A 27,609-nucleotide genomic window follows, 5' to 3' on the forward strand; every position below is an offset into this window, starting at 1 on the left:
GTAAGAACAAAGCGGATGGGATGGGCTTTTTACTTGGGGCCAGGGCACGGCAGGGAAGATGGGCTTTTTACTTGGGGTCGGGGGGGGGTGAGGGGTGGGGTGGGTGGGGTGGGGGATAGGCTTTTAAAGCACACAGATTTTTATCAAGCCGGACATCATAAAAGAATTCACTGAGATGAGCAAATAGGCACATGCTCCCTTCAGGAAAGGAGTTCACCACAGAACTAGCCTGACTGCTGCTGCTGCTAAGTCGCTTCAGTCGTGTCTGACTCTGTGCGACCCCACAGATGGCAGCCCACCAGGCTCCTCTGTCCCTGGGATTCTCCAGGCAAGAACACTGGAGTGGGCTGCCATTTCCTTCTCCAATGCATGAAAGTGAAAGTGAAGTTGCTCAGTCGTGTCCGACTCTTAGCGACCCCATGGACTGCAGCCTACCAGGCTCCTCTGTCCATGGGATTTTCAGATCTAGATGGAAGAGTGGAAATTTGCTTTCAAATACCTGTTGCTTTTTTTTGCAAATCTACATCTTAATACTAACAGTTCTTATCCTTGTCTATTTTGTTTCCTCAGAACCACCCAGGGCTCAGATGTACTAGTAAAGTTTGAAAAAATTCTAGTCTAAATTTTCTGTTCACCTCTGACCCAAGTACTGAAATAAAGTGAATTTGACTTAGTCACATTATATATAGAATAAAACAGTTGCTAAGCTCTGTGTCACTGCACAAATAGGATACCTCCTTAAAGAGATGGAAATTTGTCCAAGCCATGCAACTAGTTTAAAAAATTAGAGAACTCAGCCCTGGTGTCCTGCTTGTTGATCTTGTGATCTTCTGACACCACGATGCAAATGTGCCTGCAAGTGTGTGGGAGTAAACACTGCCATGTGTTTGTTGTTGGAAGTGGTATGAGGAGGCTGGAGTACTACTAAAAGGGCCAAGAGCACCCAGGAGTCAGAAACAATTATAAAAGCTCTGCAACAGTAAAAAGGCTGGACACGCACAAGAGAGATTATTTAAAACTTTACTTTGAACTCTTAACATAAGTGGTAAGTGAAAATCTTTCCAGGAAGCCCTTCTTGAGTGCTCCACATAAAGTGATTTTTGGCATATTTTTTGGCAATATTGACACATATTTTAATATAATAACAGAATTACCATATACAGACAGCTCTGCTGTTGCTCACTTAAGTCCCCAGAATGAAAAGCAGCAGGTAACAGGTCACCAAGGCCACCTTACTCCTGCCTTTCCTTTGTAAGATGACCAAATGCAAGCCATTTTTTTTTTAATACTTGGCACCAAAAGGAAAAAGATGTAAGGAGAAGGCTGCCTACCCCTCTAAGTTGAGACTAAGTGGGGCCACAGAATTTCAATGCATGGACCCTGTGCTGCCTTTCTTTAGATGTTCATTTTTCTAAATAAAGCAAAACATGTTAATAACTTCTAGAATATCAGCATAATGCAGCCTGTATTGTAAAACCATATCCTTAAACCATATCCACATGTTTTTTCCCAGTCTATTAGAAAATGGGCTATACATCCACATTACAAGTGGTACAATTTGCTCCTCTGGTAGCTAGAGAACACACACCATCAGATGTAGACAAAATCGTAGTATCACACTATCTCAATCAATTCCAGTGTTTCCAACTCTGAGGCCACTAAAATATCTCCACCATCTCTAAAGCATGCTTTAGCCCTCAAGATCACTGCATTTATTATTAAAAAATAGCTCATGGGTTTATGGGCTTCCCAGGGGCCTCAGTGGTAAAGAATCTGCCTGCCAAGCAGGAGATGCAGGTTCGATCCCTGGGTCAGGAAGATCCCTGGAGAAGGAAATGGCTACCCACTCCAATATCTTGCCTGGAAAAGCCCATGGGCAGAGGAGCCTGAGGAGCCTGAGGAGCCTGGCGAGCTGCAGTCCATGGGGTTGCAAAAGAGTTAGACACAACTTAGCAACAAGCAGCACACACATGATTTATGAAATTTAGAATACAGCAGAATCAAAACAAATTACTTCAATTAACTTTTAAACCAGTACCCTCCTAGTGAGATATATTCCAAGAACAGGAGCAACCACAAATTTGGCACTTAGGTTTATTGTTGGTAGTGATTTTGGTGGTGTAATTCTGAAATTATTTTACATGTCATGTAGAATCAAGCAAATAAGTAAATATTAGTGTTGTTCAGAACCAAAATTCTCACCATGGGAGAAGGAAAATACAAATATGAAACAGGGAAGGGTGAGGAAGGCTAGTATTAAATATGAAATCAAAGTATCAGAATGAATTCATGATTTATTTTTTAATTAATTTTTTAATTGGAGGATAATTACTTTACAATAGTGATGGTTTTTGCCATACATCAACATGAATTTATAAAAAATGCAGTTCCTGGCTCTGTTCCCTGAAAGGGCCAAGGAGCAATTAAAACCCCAGCAGTACCCAGATCTTGATTTCCAAATACCATTCCTCATGAAGAGAAACCAGGGCTCCTTGGAGAAGTAGCCAGTTCCCAATCTGGGGCAGGAAAAGTATATGACAAACTGAGAACATATGGTGAAAATCAAGAACATGCCCCAAGATTGATAGGCATACAGCAAAATGACCCATAAATAAGCTTAAACTGGCCAAACTGCTTCCACTGGCCAAACATGGAACATTTAGAGTGACCAACACTTTTAGAAACAATCAATAAGCTAATGCTGATTCTCAAAAAGAAGTGGGCAGAGTGAGAGGGAGCCTACTTTTTCAAGCGTCAGTTTCCTAAGAGATCAAAAAATGGTGGAAAAGGGTTGTTCTACAGTTTTAAAAAAAAAACCTACCAATGACAACTGAATGCCATGGGTTTGGACTCTGCATTTAAAAAAAAGAACACTCTGGAGAAAGCTGACTCAGGTGTGAACGTGTACTATACATTAGACAACTCTGAATATTCAGTTCCTTGGGTGTGACAACTGTACAATGATCGTGTAGGAAATGTCCTTTTGTTTTAAAAGAGATGTGCGACAGTAGCAGATAAAGTACGATGCCATTCCTCGCAAAAGAAAAATGCTTATTTTATCGAGAGATGAGGCACGGTAACAACTGCTGAATACAGGAAAGGGTATGTGGGTATTTCACTGCACTATCAACTTTCTATAAATTCGAAAAATCTTCAAAATTAAAAGCTGGAAGTTAAAAAAAAAATGGGGTGGGGGAAGGGGGCAGAAATAGCTTAGACACAATTCGGGGGCTTCAGCAAAGTGGAATATCCGTCTCTCGAATTTAATCAGACTCAGTGAAAAGCCAGAGCGATGACAGGACAAACTGAGAAGTCAAGCTAAGATGGCAAATTGCTACACATCTTCTTCCTATCAATTTAGACACGAGGGTGACAAGTAACATAAAAGTGTTGGTGAATGGGTTCTAATTCGCCTTTACACACTTTGTCACCAAAAGCCATAAACTGAAGATAAAATGCAAACATGTTTCCCTTCTAAATTATCATTAAAAGGGGGCTGAACAACTGGCAGGGGGAAAAAATATTTTAAAAGTTAATACAAAAAATAAAAAGTTAACACACTGACATTTCTGAGAAGTTGGCAGAATGATAAAACTACCCTAGATGTTTTCCCATCTAAATCTAATAAACATCTGTAATTAGACATATGCAATTAGACTAGCGTCCCATGCTGTTTTCACATCTCCCAAACCGAGAAAAGCATCATCACCAGTGTGGTGTTTTAACAACAACAAAAAAACCATCCCACCAAGATTTTTTTCCTTGAGCTTGTTTTCTAAAAGTAGACACTGAATAAGCCCACACCGCTAATTCCATGATCAGTACATAAAATGCTGCACTACCTGTGTGGCAATCTTTGTCTTAAACAACTCTCAGAAACATGGTTACATCTCAAATACTACACAGGTACTCCTGAACTAAACACAGGACTGGAATTTTTACACAGTCATTCAACATTAAAAAGTATTTTTACTCAAATCGTCATGAGTTTATTTCAGATGGTGAAATCAGCCACTCCATTCCCATCACTTCTTTCTAAAATCTCAAACAAAATGCAGCAAAGTTAACGACCACATGGCAGAATAATCATTCACACTTTTTAATCTTCCTTTACACATTATATTAACATTTATATTGCGAGGCATTCCATTCACAAATATTACAGTTTGATAAAAAACTTCACACACATACCCCCAAGAGTCTATACCAGATTCAGCCACATTACTAAATCACCAAAATAATAAAAAGTAATGAAAACATTATCGTGATTCCTTTAAAGCAATAAAGGTCTGAGGCACTCAGGGAAAGATGTTCTCTTACAAGTGTGACATGTCAGTGGAATCCAATTATCTTCGCATACAGTTTCCAGATACCCGGTAATCAAGTATTCTCCAATGACAATGACTTTGATCTGTCTTCACTGCATACTCTTCCATTTGGGACTGAACTACTGAAAGGAGCACAGATGCTGGGCAGCAGAGGTCATTTCTAATGAGGTTCCCAACTGTATAAAGGAGAAGTGTGATTTCAGCACACCCAGGACAGCGCATCCCTACTCCTAGGGAACTGTCCAACCTCCAGAGACGTCCTTCTGCCCCACCACCAGCTTTACCAGATGTTAGCACTTCCAGACTCTGCTCCCTGCTGGAGAGGCTTCAGAACTGTCTCTTCCCCAACTTCCACAGTGCAACCTCCAGCCTTCTCTGAGTATCTCTCCAAGGTATGCCCTTGAAGTAGGACAGAGAGGGGAAGGGAGCATTTTTCCTCCCATTATGACCAAAGAGAGGTCTGAAATAGCAATGTATTACAAAAACATCATTCTCTACAACAGCCAGCTTCCGCTTGGAGCACTGCTGTTTCTGCCATAAACTCGATTTTTAAAAACCTGATAACCTTTGTCCAAAGTGGATTTTGCCACATACATTCACTCACACAGAGCCCACATTGGAGGGTCTCACTGACCGAGTGCTTTCTTATGCACAATTATAAGCGTAAATCATTAGCAAGGGAAGGAGGGAAGCCAATTTCGAGCTGGGAATTAAATCACCGCGAACGATGGGTCCGTTTATGACAGCACAGAACGCCATCAGGGCAGAATCAGTACAAACCCCAGGTCACATAGTATTCAGTAATTACATACATGGAATCTAAAATGTATACATGTATACTTCCACACATACATAATAATAAAAAAAATTGGGAGCAACGTATGTCACAGGTCTCAAGGATTCTCTTCTCCAGCACTCACCTGGAAAGCAGCTGGTGGTGCTGGCCCAGCAGTGGCAGTGACAGAAGCAACTAGAAGCAGGTTTAAGTAAAAGTGCTCAAAGGGCAAGGAAGAAAAACAGGGGTGCAGAGATTTGTGTGGGGGGCGGGGGTGGGCAGAGGGGAGTTGAGAAATGCTTCCTTTCTTCTTGACCTTTTCAGACCCAAGACAAGTTCTTGAGGACACATGTCAGATGTTGTAGTCCTTCCTTATCGATAGTCGAAACAAAACAAGTAATAAAAAAATTTCCTCTTCCATCCTGTACTCTCAATAAAATGCGGAGTACAGCCACAAAGTATAACTGAGATGTGCCGTCTTGGGGGAAATTAAAACTGGGACATGAAGTGAGGCTGCGCGCTATCAAGCCGCCGGGTCAGGATCTCACAGCCAGTGTCCGTGACCAGCAGAGTGTGCTCGAACTGGGCAGACCGCTTCCCGTCTCTCGTCACCGCCGTCCAGCCATCCGGCCAGGTTTCGTCCTGCCATCCGCCTTAAACAAACAAACAGCATCTCTCAATTCTACCACTCAGTCCGTTTTCTAAGTACACTCTAGGGAAGTGTACTTGCCCGTGCCCCTCGATCCTTGGGTAGCTCAGAAAACTAATTTTACAATTCATTATTAAGATTCCTGTGTACATGTCATCTGTTAAAGCTAAAGCCTTTACAACTTCATTTTGGTCTTTAGTTCAATGAAGCAATAATAACGTTTAAATTTTATAACTTCACGTTTTGTATACTTCTCAACTATTGAATGAAGATGCTGTTTCCAAAAATAATGGCACTCAGCTTCCTTTTTGTAAATGTACTGATTACCACTCATCCCAGGACTACATTAAAGAATTTAGCTCTCTCCTGATATAACTTTGGCATCTGACTAAACCATAGCCAGTGTATATTGTGAAGGAAATAAGGTAACTTTTTATACTTTTATTATAACATTTAATTCCTGTGTAACTTTTAAATGGTAGGCACAGAGATGGTGAGAACAGAGTATACTGTGAAATTTTTGTAGGCCACACCCCTGTAACCAGAAAGAGGGCAAAGGGAAAGAAACAGGAGTTTGGCAAGAGAATTTAAAAATTACGATGAGGCAGAATGGGTTAGAAAGGAAATGACAATGAAAGAAGCTGGGAGACAATGAAGGAAAATGAGAGAAAATGGGCGTGAGATGTAGGGCAGGGAAGACAGCAGCAGAATTACAAGGTTCTACAACTCCAGACACTACCAAAAAAGCGTACAGAGATGTTCCTGTCTCCAAATTAGACGTTAAAAAATAATAGTAATAGTCTTTATTTTGAATACTCTTTACCAAACATTAGATCTTACTGCCTCAGACAAATCCCAGAGTATAAAGTCGTGAGGTAACCTACTTCTGCAACATTAAATCCCAGTCTAAGAAGAAAATATGAGGCGGCTTAAAGAAAGTTAACTCATGCTTTGTCAACCATCTAACGATGACTGAATAGATAGTTTTCAATGTAATGAATGATCTTTTCATAAATGGATTTAAGACATTAATACTTCTTTAATTTTACTGTTATCTACTGAAACAGATTCTTTACTAAATGTCAAGTCAAATATATTTGACTACTGTTCTGAGGAAATTCCTCTTCAAATTAGACACTTTCCACTATGGAGCTGGGATTTAGCCTAGCTTAGTTACACTGAAGTATATCTGGTATAATTTGATGATTATCTGAACCAGCTCAACATAATGTTATTTGCTTACTCCAGGAAACACCACTTGGAAGTTAAGAAGTAAAGTCACTCAGTCATGTCCGACTCTTTGTGACCCCATGGACTGTAGCCTACCAGCCTCCTCCATCCATGGGGTTTTCCAGGCAAGAATACTGGAGTGGGTTGCCATTTCCTTCTCCAGGAGACCTTCCTGACCCAGGAACTGAACCTGGGCCTCCCGAATTGTAGGCAGACGACTTACCGTCTGAGCCACCAGGCAAGTCAAGTGCCTATTAATGAAAATAGGTACATAACCAAAATACACTTTCCTCTTGTCCTTGCCTTTCTCTGCCATCATACTCACTTCTCTTTCAACTGCTTATACAGGGTCATTGTTCTTCTGGGGAGTGACAAAAACAGTATCTTACATTTGTAGAGCCCTTTAAAGGTACTTTGTGTTAATACGAATCATCTCACTTAATTCTTACCACAGCCCTGGGCATTCAGATAAAAGATAAAGGTTGTAACTTTCATCTTACAGAAAAGGGAACAAAGGATCAGGTTAAGAAGGCAGCCTCTAAAACAACCTCCAGTGCTTCCCTTCAGTGTGGACTGGGTTTAGTGACTCACTTCTAAGGAAGAAAATCTGGTAGAAGTGATGGGGTATCACTCTCAAGATCAGGTTATAAAAAAGACTGGAAGGATCCTGAGGGGACCCCATTACCACAGGGGACGGGGCGTAAGCGCCCTACGACCGCTGCATCACTCTGCATCCCCTAATCCAACAGAGAACTGGCAAAGGAGGCCCCGTTATCGCTCCAACAGCCTCGGTGAGGGCTCGAGTCGTGACACTGATCACGGCTGTCACGCGCCTGTCACAGCGACCCACAACGGCAGGGACAGAGAACTGCCAGTGCAAAGCACGTCCGGGCTGGGCCTTCTCCACGGCAGTTGTCTGATGACAGCGCCTGACGATCAAAGTGCAGGCCCTGAAGAGGCAGGACAGCTCATGACTTTAGAGTCCCACAAATTCTGCGACATAACTAGCTAAGTGACTCTGGGCAAGTTATTGAACACTTAACCTCTTCAAAATTCAGTTTGTTCTCATGGATAATGGGGACAGCACCTCCACCTCATAGGCTGTGGACAATTAAACGACTGTGTCTGCCTCAAAAAAAATGGCTCTAATTTCCTTTTCGCCCCTCTTTCTCACCCACACGAAGGCACGCAACAATTTCCACACTGCCTTGATTGATGGAGGCAACTAGTTATTACAACACACCCTTTGACAGAAGTTTTATGAAAAGGGACCAGGACTCAAGTACTTCAGCATCTACTCACATCAGACGAATTACCATGGAGAAAGTACCGCTTTCTTGCCAACCATTACAATTTTCGGTTCTCTACATGATACTGAATCGAGTTCTAGAGGGCACAGGGAGGGGAAATGAAGCAAAATCGAGCAGACTACTAATCTGATCATGAGTAACCAAATGTAAATAAAAATTCAATTACAGAATGTTACTGCATCCCTTTTTCCTCACCTTCACAAATCATTGGCTCAATCGTAAATACATGACCAGCCTTCATCACTCCAACTGCTTTATTTTCTGAAATTAAAGAAAAAAAAATCTCAGAACACAGCAAATAACCTATAGCATTGTTAAACACTTCCCTGGAAAAAGTACACAACTTACATTCCCATGAGTGATTCTTATATTAGTAAATTTCTCCTCTCCTGACTCCTCTTTCTTAAAGTAGATCATTCAGCAAACAGAGGTGCTCTGAAAACCACTTACTCTGGGACAGATATTCTCCTAGGCATACTTCATTTTGCTTGTTTTCTCTAGGAAAATACAGAGATGCCCTAGACTGGATTTCAGATGTAGTTAGCACTTCTATGAAAGCAAAAATACCTCCATTTATGTTATAGCAGGGTTAGAATAGCAATTATGTAACCAACAAAGTTCCATACTTATCCAAATATAAAGGAGAACAAGATATTTCAGTCTATGCCAGAAGTTGCGAATCTCCTGGCTGGGACAGGAGTGGGTGTGGATGTCGGGGTGGAGGTAGGGGCACAGCCCACGGAAACAACTGTACCATTTTTAGGAAGTTTTGTAAACTATCTTATCTTGGAAAGGGAAAAAAAGCCCCTGCACACTAACCTACTTTTTTTTTTAATGCTGGCAGGATTATTCCCTTTTTTACTGAAAATTTCCATTTCTCCCTCCTATTTTGTCCAAATTTGCCAATACATATTTTTCAGGATCACCATGAGAAACTCAACTGTTGGTGTCCAGATTTGCCATCTCCCCAAAAAGGCCAAAAATTTGAAAGAGGTATAGGTCTTTTAGGACAATCTCAAAAATGGAGAACAGGTTAACTTTCAGAATAAAAATCAAGAGCTGGTAAGAGCATCAGTAAACGGGTGACTGCACTTTCTCGGCCTGACCACCAGGTGGCGAGAGCATCGGCTTTCAGGCTTCCGTGATAAGATTGCTGTGCTTCCAGATGGTGACCCATGTGTCCACTGGGTCTATTCAACAGGCTGATTCTATTTAACAGCTCTGCCTAGGTTTGTTCTAACTTCACGCGCACGTTTATACTCCTGCACATCTTTCCTCCTGAACAGCAATCATGCTGCTTTCCACTATCTTAGGTATTGCCAAAATAAACAACCTACAGATTCCAAATCAGGAGTTTCTAAATTATTATAAAAATCTGAGGGGCAAAAACAATTTTGACTTTTTATCTCTAATTGCATGAACTTTCCCTCCAAATGACATGCAATTTACTACATATATAGACTTGGTCATATGCCCTTGGGGATATCAGAAGAGTCAGTGCAGTATCACAGAAATAAAAATGGATAAAGGAATCGAGAACTGTACTGGCAGATACAGCAGCACCTGGGTGCATGAGGCTAAACACTTGGAAAGTGGCAAGTCAGAATGTACATGTAAAACATGCTGATTTCAAAGACAAAAAAAGCATGTACTATATCTCAATGATAGTTTTACACTGATTAAACGTTGAAATGCTAATATTTTAACGTAATAGATTAAATTAAATGTAAGATTAACTGTTTCTTACTTTTGAATATGACAACTAGAAGTTTTAGTATTACATGAAAGTGAAAAAGAAAATGAAGTCACTCAGTTGTGTCCGACTCTTTGCGACCCCATGGACTGTAGGCTACCAGGCTCCTCCGTCCGCACTGTAGGCAGATGCTTTCCTGTTTGAGCTACCAGAGAAGTCCTTAGTAGTATATACATGCCTCATATATGACTTCACTAGACAGCGCTGAAGACGAGAATCCAAGTTCCACTCCTGTTCCTGCCACTGATTCACTGTTCAAGAAGTTACAATTCCCAGCTCACTCTGGCTCATGGTTTCAGTTTCTCAACACAGCTCACTCAACAAAAACACACCCTCCGAGTGTCTACACCATAGCAGATGATACTGCTGAGTCATGCAACTGCTCTGCTCTCTGCCTCACAGCATGAGGGTGATCTATATTCTCAAGGTAGGGCAGTATCACCTTTACTTCCAAACCATTATGGTAAGGAAGCACATAAGCGCTCATCTCAACAAAGACCTCTTTTATACAGGACATGGAGGGAAGTTACACAATTTCCTGGTTTCACACTCAGTTGCTTAGGAATACAGAGTTACAAGTTAAAGAAGGGATCATTTACATTCAAAAGCCTCTGCTGAACAAAGACTCCAGTAGCTTCCTTTAATGCTTCCCTAAAGAGACCACAACATATTTTATTTTAACCCGATTAACACTTGACTTTTCATAAATACAGCAAAGTGGATGAAATGAAGAATACATGGGTCCTTGTTTCTTTTTTCAGAATTGTTTATCTCTAATTAAGCAGCTTAACATGAAACTCAAGAGGCATATCTTATATATCAGTGGGCTCATACTGTGCTGACACTATCATCACTGACCCGTATCTCCTTCTCCCATGAATTTTATTTCCTTCAAAAAATCTCTCTTCACGACATATACCCACTACTACACATAAAACAGACAACTAGTAAGAATCTACTGCACAGCACAGGGAACTCTACTCAACGCTCTGTAATGACCTACATGGGAAAAGAATCTTAAAAATGAGTGGATATATGTATATGTATAACCGATTCACTTTACTGTTTCCTTGGGGGCTCAATGGTAAAGAATCTGCCTGCCAAGCAGGAGATGCCAGTTTGATCCCTGGGTCAGGAAGATCCCCTGGAGAAGGAGATGGCAACCCACTCCAGTACTCTTGCCTAGGAAATCTCATGGACAGAGGAGCCTGGCAGACTGCAGTCCATGGGCTTGGAAGAGAGTCAGACACGACTTAGCGACTAAACAACATTAACTGAGTCCCTTTGCTGTACACCAGCAACTTGCACAACACTATAAACCTACCATATCCCAATAAAAACTAGCATCAGTAAGTAAAGCCTCTCTTCATACAATCCATCCCTAAATCTGAGTGATACCTCTGCAAGTAAGGGTGCTTTTCTCATTCTCTCCCTTGCCCACACTTTTTCCACATGCAAAACACACGCATGCACACGTGTGGCACACAGCAGTGTCATCCGAATAGCCACTGACACCCTGTTAAAGAGAATGCACAATAGGTGACCAGGGCTGAGCAGGAAGGAACAAAGTCAGCTGCTTATTATCTATTGCTAGCTTTTACTTTGCACACAATTCCAGCTGAAATAAAAAGGACCCTGTGGTCTGCTAATAAATGCTTATTGATTCATGTCAAATGCTGTGCTTAACTGACTTCTCTAGCTTCTCCTGTTGAGAGGTTTCTCACTCATTTCCCCTTCTCATCGCAACTATCGTTATCTTGGATTTTACCACCTCACACCTGGATTTACGGAAACAACTGCCCATTAGGCTGACAAGCCTGGCTGGCTCACACCTGCAATACATCCCAGACACCACTGGTAAATTTATCTTCTCAAAATAACGATTTCACCTTGCCATTCTCCTGCCAAAAAATCTTCTGCAATTCCTTAAAAATGAAGTCAGATATCTTCCATCTGGCACTTCCCATTTCTAGCTCACATGTAACTCTTAGCCTAAGTTTGTCTCTGTTCAGTCTGTCAACCTGAAGCACCTATTCATATTTCCCCACCTGCCTGGAAAATCCCATGGATGGAAGAGCCTGGTGGGCTGCAGTCCACAGGGTCGCTAAGAGTCAGACACGACTAAGCGACTTCACTTTCACTTTTCACTTTTGTGCATTGGAGAAGGAAACGGCAACCCACTCCAGTGTTCTTGCCTGGAGAATCTCAGGGACAGAGGAGCCTGGTGGGCTGCCGTCTATGGGGTAGCACAGAGTTGGACACGACTGAAGCGACTTAGCAGCAGCAGCAGCAGCAGCAGCAGCAGCACCATATGGAATGCTCTTTCTCATCTTCTCCAGCAAACCAAAATCTCATTCTTTATTTCTCCCACAAGACTCAGCGCCAAACTGCTTACATCCTTACTAGGCACCAAGGGAAAGACTGACTCTAAAAAGGCAGACAGAACCCAGGTACCAATCCTACCCCTGACATTTATTCACTAGTTTGTGTGGACCTAAGTAAAACAGACTCTGCTTTTTAAAAATAGAGCTAAGAAATTATTCATAGAGTCGTGATGCCCAAACAAGATAACACAAATCATCACCATCATCTTCATTCTAAAAGTTAACTTTAAGTGCTTTCCAAGCAAGATTTCCCTTAATTGCAGGAACAGTTCTAGAGTAGGTACCATTCCCTGATACTGTATGTATGAGCAAACCTAAGCCCAAGAAGGTACATGAAAGTCTCTACATAGCAGTGGCTCCTCTATATTTATTAAATTCCTTATGTTACCTAATGTGGATAGCTTTCATTTCCAGCACTAAATAACAAACTTACTCCTGTGTGTCTTATCTCTTCAAGAGAAAAGGTTCTGTAAGACTAATCATCCAACACTTCCTTGTTAATCTATCAGACAGCACTCAATTTGAGGAAAGGATACTTTGTCTATTCTCCTCTATTTATACCAACAAAGAACACTGTATCTGACATGTATTAAGAACTCAAATCAAACTTAGTGGAATCAGTTTAATCTAGAGTCAGAATATATATGGCAGGAAGTGTTGGCTGTTCACCAAAATTACTGTTTTCCTTTTCTTCCAGAGTACTCAGCTAGATCACATTTCCCTACCTGCCTTGCAGTTAGTGTAGCCATATGACTGAATTCCTGCCAATGAAAAGTAAATGTAAGTGATCTGTGCCAAGTCCATGTTGGCCCACTAAAACCTCCCAAGCATACCCCTCCATGCTTCTCCCCTCCTCCCCAATGTCTTTAAGATCAGAAAAGGAACCCCCAAAGTGACCCTGAAAGCTATGTGTTGAAAGTGACAAGCATCTGCATCAAACAATAACTGTTCCACCCACGCCTCACAGTGACCAAACACACAGGCTCTAGACTATTGTGAGCAAGATATGTGCAGAGTATACACATTTTGGGGAGCTATTTATAACAGCTAATAGATTATTTTGACAGATACAAAACAGTGGGTCCTATTAAATGTTTGGGGAAAAAATATCTGCTAAATAAACAGTCAGCCAATACAAACTCTTTGGACAGTACTTACTGGCGTAGTGGGGTACATTGGGGGCTGTATGAAAAAGCTTGTGGATTCCATGCCCACAGTAACTTCGAACAACTGAAAATCCATTTGCTTGTGCGTGCTTCTGGATAATGTTTCCCAATTCTCTGTATCGAACACCAGGCTTTACTGAAAGGAAAAGAGAAGACTCGTGGCAAAGAGAAATAACTGATAATTACTAAGCAATCACTATCTATGCCAGGAACCATTCTGAAGGTTTTACACACCTACACGTAAGACTTTCAAGATGAGGAAACCAAAGCTCAGACAGGTTAGACTGCCGGGAAACAATGAAACTGAGAGTCAAGCCAGCAGCACCTGGTTCCTCCTTTGCTGCAGAAGAGGAGGGTCTGTGCAGCAGTCAGGGGCTGGGAGTGGCACCACCTGCTCTCTGAACAAACAAAGAGATTGGAAAACACACTTCTCTTCTTCACCTTCTCTAAGGTCAGTGGGCTTTCCATTAAAGCGAGCAGGAGAGATAAGAGAATAAAGAGCATCAGGAGAAAAAGGAACACTCATAAAGGAAACTGACTTGTCTTTAGTTGCAGTCTGGTCAACTTTTCAAAGAATTGCTTCCCCTGGACATCTTTATCCCCATATAAGTGGTTCTGAAATTGTTCATTTGTCTCTCAAGAAAATCTTGGGAGTAGGATGTAGAAACGTACTTCTCACTATATACTTCCTGCCCTGTTTACTTTTTATGACTTTTACCATTGTTCAAATAAAAACCAGAAGCAATGGTTCTTATTGCTGCTATGGCTCTCCTAGCACTGAGACCCCAGGATTTGGGTTCTGCTGGATTCGTGGGGGGTCCAGCCACAGTACTGGGGGTCACCCCTCCCTACAGTCTCTTTCTCTGCTGGCTGAGAAAGAGGTTTCAACCTGTGTTCAGACACACCATATCCTCTCCAGCCAATCACATTTCTGAGCAAATGGCTTAAGGAATCATTTTCGTAACATATACTTGCTCTTAACCATATGGACCAGCTTGGTTGTTTTTTTATTGGGAGGTGGGCGGGGGAGATTAACGATTTCTGAGGAACATGCTGACTTGCATAATGATTTTCTTGCATTCCCACCCAAGCCTTCTTACCAGCCCCAGTCAGCAGGGAGGAAAGCAAAATTTTAACCCATGCTGCACATACAATAAAGGAATTACCTGTTCAACAATAATGATGCAGTGTGAGAATGGAGGCTTCTCCCTAATTCTCAAGCCAGAGGCAATTCTGGTCCCAGGGGTACACTTCATAGAATCTGGAGACATGTTTTTGGCTGTCACAACCTGGAGAGGTGGTGCAACCGGCCTCCAAAGAAGAGAGACCAGGCATGCTACTAAGCATCCTATGATACACAGGACAGGCCCCCACGACAGGGTGTCATCACACTCAAAATGCCACAAACGTGCAGGCTGAGGAGCCCTATTCTGGAAAGCTAATTTCACAGTTGGTCCAACTCTCCACAGCTCTGAACCAGGGTGGGCCAATTATCAGAAAACAGCAGGCAGGAATGATCCATACATAGGAGTTAACAGCACTTTGCAGACATTAGGCAACCTCTACTTTTGGTTGTCTACTGTTCTAAAGATTTTAGTTCCTTAGCAAGTTTCATTCCTGTGACTTTGTAAAACAACATTCCAGCTATCTGGTTATTTCGATCAACTCATAGAGAAGCAAAAGGAATACAAATATTGAACACAGAAACTCTAAAAATTATTTAAACCTAAAGCTTCCAAAATAAGATAGTAAATATTAAAGTTCTCATCTCACAGTAGCACCGTGAATATCAAAGTTTTCAAGTATAATCTACAGTGAAATAAAAGGAAAGGAAAATCTCACATACTGATATATAAAAATAATCACATGCTTTCACTTTTCATTCCTCTGACTTTATTAAATTAGTAAAAACTTACACCATCTCCTCTATTTGCCTAAGAACGCTGTCCTGTATACAGTGATGTATATACAGTGTAGATGACACATCAGATCTATTTAATGGTGGGGCAAGGCTAGATAATACACTGACCAATAATGCTGCAATGCTGTGGGTTCCACCTGAAGAGTTGTTGGCCCTCAAGCTGTCCTTCTAATAGTCTGTTTACATCTGCAACAAGCCTTTCTTTCTCTTTCCTCACAAGATATTGCATAAATTTTTAAAAACCATGGATGAACTGTTTGTATGAACAAAGACAGACACAGTCTGAGAAAAACCCCACAGAAATACACCTCACCAAAGACATTATTCACGATAATAGCAAGACATCTGGAAAACACCAAAATCCAGCAGGGGAATAGTTGTAGACATTTTTATACTGTGGAATAAAATATAAAGCAATGAAAAGGATGGGTAGATCTATGCATGCAGGTATGTACATATTCTAATATGGAAAGATCTCGAAGATATTATTAGTTGAAAAAGTACTAAATTACAGAATACTACAGATATTATGATTCCATTTAACCTAACTAAACACATACATACAGTTATGTGTAATAATGTACTATGGAGAAAAAAAACCTAAATGTTAAAAATGGACACCTCTAGAAAAAAGAGATTTAAAAAAAAAAAAGGAAAGGCAAGTATAAAGGAAAATCACTCATGTTTTCCTCTCATAATCTGATGCAGTCTTATAGTTTTTTTTATAATAAGAGAACAGAACACTTATGAAAGAATTAAAAAGTAGAAGAAAAATTACAGTCGAGAACTATCCACACATTCTTCCCCATTTATCAGCGAATGAAAAGGAAGATAAATCATAGAGGAACAAAGGAATAAGCCATAATCCAGTCCATCTTCATCAAGGGATTCTCAAGTCATCTTTAAACCTACTGCTGCCAAACCCAAAGCTAACTCAGGTAGGGCAGAAGCACAGCTGGAAGGGACAAGGCATGCACGGTGTAATGACAGGTCACTCGAGGCCCACACTACTCAGCAGCTTCAGTGGGTGCCCAGCCCTGAGCCTCACCTGCGTCAATGGCTTGCATCAGGCACTCATATGTGGTCTGAACCAGTTTCCGAGCTCCCTCATCCACGTCACCAACAAAAAATGTCTCATTCAGGTCCCCATGATAACCATTCCGATAAAGAGTGATGTCCACTGCAAAAGAATATGCAAATAGAAAGACCGCATTTGTTTTTATCTCAAAATTCAAATTCTGCCGACACGACAGAATCAAGCAGGTTCATGAAAAAGATAACTTCTAAGCAACACCAATGAACAAGTAACACCCAACAGATATTTCTTGTCTATAACACACAGAAACTCACTGGAGAGGACAGGTCCATGGTCACATAGCACAAGCCAGACGGTGGGCTTCAATGCTCTTACAGCAGTGATTAGATCGTTTATGGCAAAAGAATAATGCATCCCCCAGGATACATTCCAGCAAGATCAATAACCCAAGTTAATAACATTAAACAAAGGACTCTGCCACACTGTGACATCAAACAGAAAGTACTGCTTTCTCTCATTATCTTTAACAAGTTTTTCCTCATCCTAGTCAACCAATAAACAGAAACATTTACACTGTTTTACAATTATTTTTCAAAAACTCATTTGCCTTTCACTTATTTGCGACTATTCATGCTTCTCTTTGTCTTCATGTTTAAAAATACAGATTACTACTACACCACTAAGCTACACTAAGCTAAACGTGCCCTCAAGAGCACACTGAATTAGTATTTTTAAACCATAAATCTTCAATCAAGTTATAATATCACAGTATAGGTGTACTGGCTCTAGCACAACACACACATTCCTGAAAAACCTCACATAATAAGCATGCAAAAAAAAATAGAGCTTATATGTAAATTAGCATTGGGCAGACCCCTCAAAATCTAGGGAGTTTTATAAACTGATAGTCCAACTGCAGCAAAAACAACTCATATAAAAACAGTGTCAGTCAAGTCTCCACTACCATTCACAGCCAGCATCACAGTTGGTCCACTCTCTAAAGCCTTTAACACTTGGGCTCATGCTTCCTTGTTTAACACATAGATTCTTAAAGGTATCTGATTATTAAAGAAACCAACTTTATCAATATTAAAAATATCATCGAGGGGAGCCTAACTCATCAATTTATTTTTTAATTACAGAGGGAACCCACTTGGCAGCTTCTTTCTCTGCACTCACAGTTTCCCAAAACAGCTGAACACAGTGGTCCCTAAAGCCACTTTCGAAACTTCTTAACATCAAGGACAGTACTTCTGCAGAATTTTGAGGCTTTTTTCTTAAGGTCTTCACATATTACTATTCTCTTCACATATTACATATTCTCTTTATCTGTAATAGTGGACTAAAAGGAGTAAGAAAACAATCCCACTTGAATCAGTTATTAGTTCCACATTTCATTGACATCCTCCACTTACCAGTCACATAGTAAAGTTCTGCATTAAAGAACCTGCAACAAACACATTATACTAGAAGTATCTTGAAAACAGTTAACAGAAAACCACAAAATAGGTTTCCAGAGATTTTAAATTTAAGATTTAAATATGAAAAAAAATAAGGTAAAGACAAGTGAAGAAGATGCAAGTCACTATCAGACTCCCAAAACCTTGTTTCTTAGCTCACAGCAACAAAAGCCACACATTTCTTACCATTAACAATATCACCTTCTTGCAAGGGCCGTCTGTCTGGAATTCCATGGCAAATCACTTCATTCACTGAAGTACAACAAGACTTCGGGAAATTATAATAATTCAGGGGTGAAGGATAGCAATTTCTTGCAATGCATGCCTATAATAAATTAAAAGCAGAGTAATTTGGAATGTGCAAAAGGAAAAGCTAGTATGCATGCAATTAATCAGATTTCTAAATCTGAAAAATGTGGAAAAACTTGTTGTACACATGTTCCTAATGAAAAACCCATTTAATATTTTATATTAGAAATAAAAATAGATACTACCTTTAATATCAAACAGTAGGGTTTTTAACAGTAAGCAAACCAGTTTACTGATAATTGCAAAAGCAAATTCATGCATTAAAATATTTACAAACATATACAAATGTCACTATATGAAGATTTTAGAATTACCAACTCCTTATGAAAAATATATTAAAATAAATATTAATGTGCACAGTTAATTTTAATTGCTTATATAAATGCCTCTATCCCTATGACCAAAAAATGAATACTAGTAAGAACCTGCCAATCTGCCTGCAACATGGGATATCAGTGTTCAATTCCTGATTCAGGAGATCCCATGGAGAGGGGAATGGCAACCCACTCCAGGATTCTTGCCTGGAAAATTCCATGGATAGGGAATTCCATGTGTACTGGAATTCCTGGTATACTACAGTCCATGGGGTCTCAAAGAGTCAGACATGACGGAGGAACTAATGCTTTCACTTTCAAAGTATTTCCAGAGACATTGATGTAGAACATTCATATGAACACTCATGCGGAACAACAAAGCAATCACTAAGAAAATGATCCAGTTCTCCATAAACGAGTCTTACGTTACTCGGATGTTTTTATACAGTGGTAGTCACAGCACACATGATTTCTCTTTCCATACTGCTGCAGTCTTGAGACTAGTAATTTTTAAACAGCTGCCTAAAATACAGTTTGTGAAATGTACTATAATTTTATTGGTAATTCTATTACTGAAAATTTAGTTTTCTCAACTACAAATATTATAACCAGTAACTACATGCCTATCATTTTTCCTTTAGCAACCTGCTTCTATAGTTCTCACAGCAGTACACATAGTAGTTAAGAACACACAGAAGCAGACTGCATTGACTGAAAATGCCAGCTCCATTACTTTTAAGTTGAATAGCCCTGGGCAACTTAACCTCTCACTGCCTCAGTTTCCTAATCTATAAAACAGAGATGAGAGTAGTGCCTACCTCAGAGTTGTTAGGAGATGAGATGAGTTGGTAAAAGAACCACAGAAGAGTGCCTGGCCTATAGGAAGCATTCAAACTGCTACTGGTACATAACCATATACAACCCTGGGCCATGGTGGGTGGGGAGGGCGGGGGCAGTGAGTGAACACAATGATCCCCTCCCTGCCTAGTCCAAAATCCACATAAAACTTGACTGCCCCCCAAATTTTACTAATATACTACGGCTGATCTTACCAAAAACAGAAATTAACACATACTTTGTATGTTATATGTATTATATACTGTATTCTTACAATAAAGTAAGCTAGAGAAAATATTATTTTAAAAATCATTAAGAGAAAATATATTTACAGTACATATATATATTTACTGAAAAAAAATTCACATATAAGACCCATGTTGTTCATGGAATTTATAATATATTGAATACCCCCAAATTGGGATTTATAATTTCAAATAAAAAAAATGTTACATACATTTTTATAGCTCAAGACACATTGTCAAATATCTTTCCAAAAGGATAGTCCCGATTTAAATACCATCACCATGAAAAAGAGTACCAGTTTCACCATCTTCACAGAGGTAATGGACATAAATATCTTTAAAATGCTTCCTAATTTAGAAGGTTTTATGACTTGCATTTGTTTGGTTATGACAGCAGCTTTAATTAGCCTTCCATGTAATTTAGTAACTAGTTCCTGCTCTTCTGTTATGAACAACCTAACCATATCATGTATGCATTCATCTACTACAGGGTTTTTAAGGTCTCTCCTTGGTAGATAAGCAATCTTTCTTTTAAAGTATACCTGGACTTCCCTGGTGGTTTAGCGGTTAGGAATCCACCTGCCAATGCAGGGGACATGAGTTCAATCACTGGTCCGGGAGGATTCCACATGCCATGAGACAACTGAACCCATGTGCCACAACTACTGAGCCTGCATGCCTAGAGTCTGAGCCCCACAACAGGAGAAGCACCGCAGCAGGAAGCCCGTGCACTGCACAGAGTAGCCTCCTGCTCGCCAGAACTGAAGGCAGCCTGTGCTCAGCACCAGAGACCCAGCACAGTCAAAAAAACTACATTAAAAAAAATTTTTTAATATCCCTATACTATATTTCCAGTGGTCATGTATGCATGTGAGAGTTGGACTGTGAAGAAAACTGAGCACCAAAGAATTGATGCTTTTGAACTATGGTGTTGAAGAAGACTCTTGAGAGTCCCTTGGACTGCAAGGAGATCCAACCAGTCCATCCTAAAGGAGATCAGTCCTGGGTGTTCATAGGAAGGACTGATGCTAAAGCTGAAACTCCAGTACTCTGGCCACCTCATGCGGAGTTGGAAAAGACCCTGATGCTGGGAGGGATTGGGGGCAGGAGGAGAAGGGCACAACAGAGGATGAGAGGGCTGGATGACATTGCTGACTCGACAGACATGAGTCTGAGTGAACTCCGGGAGTTGGTGATGGACAGGGAGGCCTGGCGTGCTGCAATTCATGGGGTCGCAAAGAGTCGGACACGACTGAGCGACTAAACTGAACTGATACTATATTTACCACAAACATGTATCTGGTCTCTTTGTAGCCTTGTTATTGTAAATAGATTAAAAAAGGGAACACTTTTTACCACTAGTTTCAGAAGTTATATTCTTTTTGACTTCAGAATATTTGACACACGCGGTAGCACGATTTACCTAAAGCAGTAATAAAATTAATCATCTTGTAAAAGCTAAACTAAAATGTTATAAAATATGAGGTTTCAGAAACAAGGTACTTCGGGCTTACCTCAGACCCCAATATCGGATACTTACAGATGGGATAATGTCTGTTGAATACTTTTTATATTTGAAACAAAGTGAAAAATTTGCTTTCAATTAGTTTTTAGCCAAGTGTAGATATTCAGAACTTAGGTTTACTTTATTTATAAGTCTAAGACATCTAACAGTATAAAAAATTTCTCAAAGCATAAAAGTAAAATTCTTACTAAGTGTACAGCATGATCTATTTCTTCAGTAGTTACACCTGGTTTAATCATCCCAGCGGCAATGTCCAATACTTCTCTAGCAAGCTGTAAAAGAGAAACACTTCATACATTAGAGAAGAAGTGAAGTAGCATTAGAAACTGTACCCTCTGCACTTAGATTTTCGGGATACTGACAAAATGAATCTCACCTTGAATATTATAATCCTGAATTTTTATAACTATTTACATGTATTTCTAACATATTTTTAATACTCATTAATAAATGTGTATGTATGTCTGTGTAAACATATAAATAAAATTGAGCTAGCTAGCAAATAGTTTAATTCGTACACTTGACTGATTTCTATGTGAAAATGTACATCTTAAGTAATCTAAACAATAATCAAGTGATGAAGTTTGAGGCTTCTCACAATTCTACAGTGGAGAAGGAAAGGGAGGGAAATAAAAGAACAGATAAATGATTTTCATCAAAGAACCATAGCAAATAACTATTACATAAAGAATGGATGAAGAACAGGGTCCTACTGCAGAGTACAGGAAACTATATTCAATATCCTGGAACCAACATAATGGAAAAGAATATAAAAAAGAATGTATACATAACTGAATCACTTAGATGTAGAGCAGAAATTAATACAACATTGTAAATCAACTATATCTTAATAAAAACTTTTTTTCCAAAAAAAATAAAATAAAATGGCCAGTCAGTCTTACTGTGTAACATTTGCCACCTTTGTACAAGCGCAAATCATTGACTTCATGTGTTGTAACTACTTAAACAAGTCCTATCCTAGGAGGAGGGGAAAACTCTTACCCTACATACGAGCCGCATCCCTTCTATATCTTCAGATGAGAGTAACTTAATTTGAGAAGTACCTTTAAGAGCTTGCTCAGATTCGGACATTCCTGGAAAAGAAAATCACTAAGTAAAACCAAAATGAACAAAAAGATGTAGTATATAAAAGCGTAATTACTCCCCAATGATAAAATAATAGTCAAGTCTATTTCACACAATGGTTTCTCATAATACGGGAGGGTCCAGGCCAGGGTTTCTGAAAAAATACTTTCAACATGAAATTTGCTAAACAAACTGAAGGAAGAATTCTAAAGAACAAATTTTCAGATTTATTAGAAATCAGTCAAGATGGCCTATTTATTCTCTGACAGGCAGTGTGTTAATAAGGTCAATAAATGATCTACATTTGAATAGCACCATATAATTAATTTCTATCTGTTTTCATGATCATCTCCTATGTAGCAAGCATATACAACACCTGATGAATTAATTACACTCATTTATTTTTTAAAACTGGAACCTAAGTCAGTGTTTTTCAAACTGCAACTTGTGATCATTTAGTGGCTATTAGAGGGCTATGACTTAACTTTTTTTTTTTTTAAGTAAATAAACTGAATAGAAAATAGACTATATATAGGCTGTTGTGAAATGTTTGGCTATTAATTTATACACACACATATATACAGATTATGTTATAAAATACAGTTCTCACTCTGGTTCACAATCAAAAAAAGTTTGAAAAATATTGCCCTAAGAATTTTCACTAATAAAATCAGCTTAATTTATTCATATACTGAAAAGCATTAAAGCTAGTACAATAATAATTTCAAAATCTGACAAAAAGACTATAACCATAAACTACTTTTTATAAATGCTGATATAAAAATCCCAAATAAAATATTATCTAACAAAATCCAAAAAACACAGTACACCATGAACTGAGTGAAATTCATATTGGAAAGACAGGTATAATTCAATATTAACTATCAATATAACTTGTCAGAGTCATAGATTAAAGAATGGAAAATAAATGATCATCTACAAAGATAGCTCTGATAACACAGCCAGCTACCACCTTTACATGATAAATACAAATCTCAAGCCAAGAACCAACATCATGGAATGCCCACTATCAGCGCTAGTATTGTTAGCACTGTTCTGACAATACTGCAGATATACTTAACTAGAGAAAGAAATAAGACATATAAACTTAGAAAGAAAAGGACAAAATCTTTACGAATTTCAGATATGATTATATATCCCTAAAACAAGGGAATACCTGGAAAATAACTAGAAATAAAAATTCAGCAAGTTGGCAGATTATAATATATAAAAATCAATAACTCTGCCATACACAAAGTGAAAGTGAAAGTTGCTCAGTCGTGTCTAACTCTTTGCGATCCCATGCACTATACAGCCCATGGAATTCTCCAGGCCAGAATATTCGAGTGGGGAGCTGTTCCCTTCTCCAGGAGATCTTCCCAACTCAGGGATCAAACCCAGGTATCCCCCACCGCAGGCAGATTCTTTACCAGCTGAGCCACAAGGGAAGCCCAAGAATACTGGACTGGGCTGGGTAGCCTATCCCTTCTCCAGGGGATCTTCCCAACCCAGGAATTGAACCAGGGTCTCCTGCATTGCAGGCAGATTCTTTACCAACTGAGCTATGAAAACAACAAATCAAAAAATACAGAAGATACTATATTCACAAGAATAACTTAAAAAGATAAAATATCCAGGAATAACTTAATGTTAAAAGACCTAATGAAGAAAATTTAAAAATACCATTGAAAGACATAAAGGAGACAAATAAAATAGAAAAACATACCCTGTTCTTGGATAGGAAGACTCAATATTGTAAAAGTGTCTATTCTTCCAAAGTTAGTCTATAAATTTAATACTATCCCCATAAAAAATGGTAATAGGACATTTTTAGAAACCAGACAAGCTGATCCTAAATTTCACATGGAAAAACAAACATGTAAGAAGAGTCAGGAAAATTCTGAAGAAGAGGAAAGATGGGCGCAACAAGGCCTGCTACTGCTAAGTCACTTCAGTCATGTCCGACTCTGTGCGACCCCAGAGACGGCAGCCCACCAGGCTCCCCCGTCCCTGGGATTCTCCAGGTAAGAACACTGGAGTGGGTTGCCATTTCCTTCTCCAATGCATGAAACTGAAAGGTGAAAGTGAAGTTGCTCAGTCGTGTCCAACTCTTAGCAACCCCATGGACTGCAGCCTACCAGGCTCCTCCATCCATGGGATTTGCCAGGCAAGAGCACTGGAGTCGGGTGCCATTGCCTTCTCTGCAACAAGGCCTACCAAATATTAAAACACTCTATGCTGCTGCTGCTGCTGCTGCTGCTGCTGCTAAGCCGCTTCAGTCATGTCCGACTCTGTGCAACCCTATAGACAGCAGCCCACCAGGCTCCCCCGTCCCTGGGATTCTCCAGGCAAGAACACTGGAGCGAGTAAAACACTCTATAGCTATAATAATTAAGAGTTTGGTGATGGCATATGATTAGACAAATAAGTTAGTGAAACAGAACAGAATCCAGAAATAGACCCAAACATATATGAAAATATAATACAGTGATATAGGTTACATCTTAAATCAGTAAGAAAAAGACTGATTTTTAAAAACAATCAGTGACGTGACAACCAGATATTCTTCTGGGAAAAAATTAAGTTGCAGCCCTACTTCACTCCTAATAATAAATAAGTTTCATATGGGCCCAAAATTTTATCACACACACAAAGAGTAAAATCACAGAAACAGTAGAAGAAATCATAGGAAAATATTTTTATTATCTTTGAACCAAAAAGGTCTTTCTAGGTTGTAAAGCCATAAATACTTTAAAAGAAAACAGACAAATTTTACTACAAATTATTGTTGAAAGTTTGTCATAAATGTAATGTTATAAACAAAGACAAAAATGTAACTATCTGCTTGGGAGAAAACATTTTATAGTACATCAATATTTTCCTCAATATAGAGATTATTTTCCTCAATATAGAAAGAAAGTTTATAAGTCAGTATGGAAAAAACTAAGTAATCTGAGAGGGGGGAAAAAAGGCTAAGGATATGAATAGACAGTTCAAAAGGAAAAATACAAATGATTTTTAAAAGTAAAGAGAGGGGGACTTCCCTGCTGGTCCAGTGGCTAAGACTTTGAGTTCCCAATACAGGGGGCCGAGGTTCAATTCCTGGCCAGGGAACTAGATCCCACATGCTGCAACTAAGACCTGGCACAGCCCAATAAATAAATAAAATAATAAATAATAATAAAAGTAAAGAGATGCTCAACCTTACTCATAACTTAAAAATGCAAATTAAAATAAATGCAAAGTATCATCTTTCATCTTTCAGATCAGCACAGATCATAAAACTTGATAACATACTAAGCTGAGGAAGACAGAAGAAAATAGAGTCTCACATGTTTTTAACTGAAGAATCACTGAGATTTGTAATTATCTCTCAAAATTTTTTAAATGCATGTATCCTGTGATGTAGCTGTTTTACTTTAGACAATTCGCTTATAGAAAAAAGATGCACATGAACAGGGTGCACAAGAACAGTTCCTGTGGTCAAACTAGCAGAAATAAAACCTGGAAATAATCTAGAAATAAATTGGAAAAAAAACCTAGAAATAAATTAATAGGAGTCTGGTTTAATAAATTATAACACGTACACACAGTGGAATATTTCACTCATTAAAAACAAATGGTTTTATGTGAACTTATATGGAATATTTACAACATAAAATACAGTAACACAAGGTGAAAAGCTGTATATGCGTGTTCATTTTTTGTATAATTGGATGGAGAGGGTGCTAATGTGTGTATCCACAACAAAGACTGCTGAAAAGTTCTGCAAGAAATCATTAACAGTGATTATTTCTGGGGAAACGTACTCACTTTTCCCCTCATAACATTTTATCCCACCAGAATTTACCGTATCTATGTTCTTTTTTGTTGCTGTATTGTGGGGGGTGGGGGGGAACGCAGGCTCTTTCGTTGCAGCATGTGGGATCTAGTTCCCTGACCAGGGATTGAACCCTGTCACTCTACACTGGGGGCATAGAGTCTTAGCCACTGGACCACCAGAGAAGGCCTTATCTGCATACTTTTTAAAGATGCGATTTAAAACTATACTCTAGAATATGAAATACACTGTAACAAAATTAACAGTATTCTATCATTCAGACTCTTTCCCTTCAATTTATCTGAAACAATGGAGTTTAATTACATTTTCAAATTAGATTCGTAAGAACTTAATACAGTTCCTTTTTGTCTTAGAGAAGAAAAGCAACAGTAGCTTAGTTTGGTAGATTGAACCACATGAAAATGCTGACATGCAACCATTTTTGACATGCAAACTCAGTAATTTCACAGAACCTATGCTGCAAATTGGGCACCCCTGGTGGCTCAGTGTTAAGAATCTGCCTACAATGCAGGAGACTGAGGTTCAATTCCTGGGGAGGGAAGATCCCCTGGAGCAGGAAATGGCAACCCATTCCAGTATTCTCACCTGGGGAAGTTCCATGGACAGAGGAGCCTGGTAGGCTACAGTCCATGGGGTTGCAAGAGATGGACACGACTTCTCGACTAAACCACCACCATGCTGCAAATTACCTATCTTCTCTATGTCTCATTATAATTAACTATAAAATGGAGAAGACAATAGAACACACCAGAGGAGTGCTCAAAGTATAAAATGGAGTAATACACGTAAAGAAGTTGACACACAGTTATGACAAAATAAGTATCAATTATAAAATCATCAGCATCACTATTACTATTATTATCATCCCATTACTGCTATTTCTATTACTGCTACAATACAGAATCTTTAGTTAGGCATGCACTCAGAGCCTCCACCATCTGCTTTTATCTAAACAGGTATTATTTAATTAACGCAGGAGAACATGTTAAAATAACTTTTTTTAAAAGCTAGACTTTGATATAACAACACAAAATACAGTATTATGTTGGAGGTAGCCTTTAACAGCTATATAAACAATGTCTTTAGAATTGATTAGATTTCTAGTGTGAGGAAAGAATTTTTAATTCAAATATTCTAGTTTATCTTGAAAAAAAATATATCAGAAATGCAGCAATGAAAGTTTTCTACTAAAAAAGGACTCTTTTTTTTTTTGTAGCAGTCATCAAGCTCATAAACTGAAAATACGAAGAAACAGCACAGCAGAATTTACCTAAAGGGTGATCAGCATAATCTGGTCTTTGAATATAACTTGGCACTGGCCTTGTTGGCATCTGAAAACAACAAAGAGGTTAGCTGGATCCGGTTCAAATGTGAAGGTAACTTTCATTATTAAAATCTACTAACAACACAAATAAAAGTGGGGTGATAAATACCAAATAA

General features: G+C 39.1%; 1 protein-coding gene across 1 annotated transcript in view; it reads right to left on the reverse strand.

Annotated features, from left to right (window-relative positions):
* Window positions 1-1,004: 1,004 nt before the first annotated feature.
* METAP1 (methionyl aminopeptidase 1) overlaps window positions 1,005-27,609 on the reverse strand; it is a 56,690-nt gene continuing 30,085 nt past the window's right edge. The window contains exons 4-11 of the mRNA XM_052641897.1: window positions 27,440-27,500; window positions 22,245-22,336; window positions 21,431-21,514; window positions 18,199-18,337; window positions 16,565-16,696; window positions 13,588-13,731; window positions 8,488-8,553; window positions 1,005-5,756 (exon numbers count right to left, since the gene is read on the reverse strand). Of these exons, the coding sequence (XP_052497857.1) occupies window positions 5,593-5,756; window positions 8,488-8,553; window positions 13,588-13,731; window positions 16,565-16,696; window positions 18,199-18,337; window positions 21,431-21,514; window positions 22,245-22,336; window positions 27,440-27,500 (882 nt within the window). The 3' untranslated portion in view covers window positions 1,005-5,592. The remainder of the gene's footprint in view (window positions 5,757-8,487; window positions 8,554-13,587; window positions 13,732-16,564; window positions 16,697-18,198; window positions 18,338-21,430; window positions 21,515-22,244; window positions 22,337-27,439; window positions 27,501-27,609) is intronic.

Source organism: Budorcas taxicolor, chromosome 6 (genome assembly GCF_023091745.1).
Source record: "Budorcas taxicolor isolate Tak-1 chromosome 6, Takin1.1, whole genome shotgun sequence".
NCBI classification, from domain to species: domain Eukaryota; kingdom Metazoa; phylum Chordata; class Mammalia; order Artiodactyla; family Bovidae; genus Budorcas; species Budorcas taxicolor.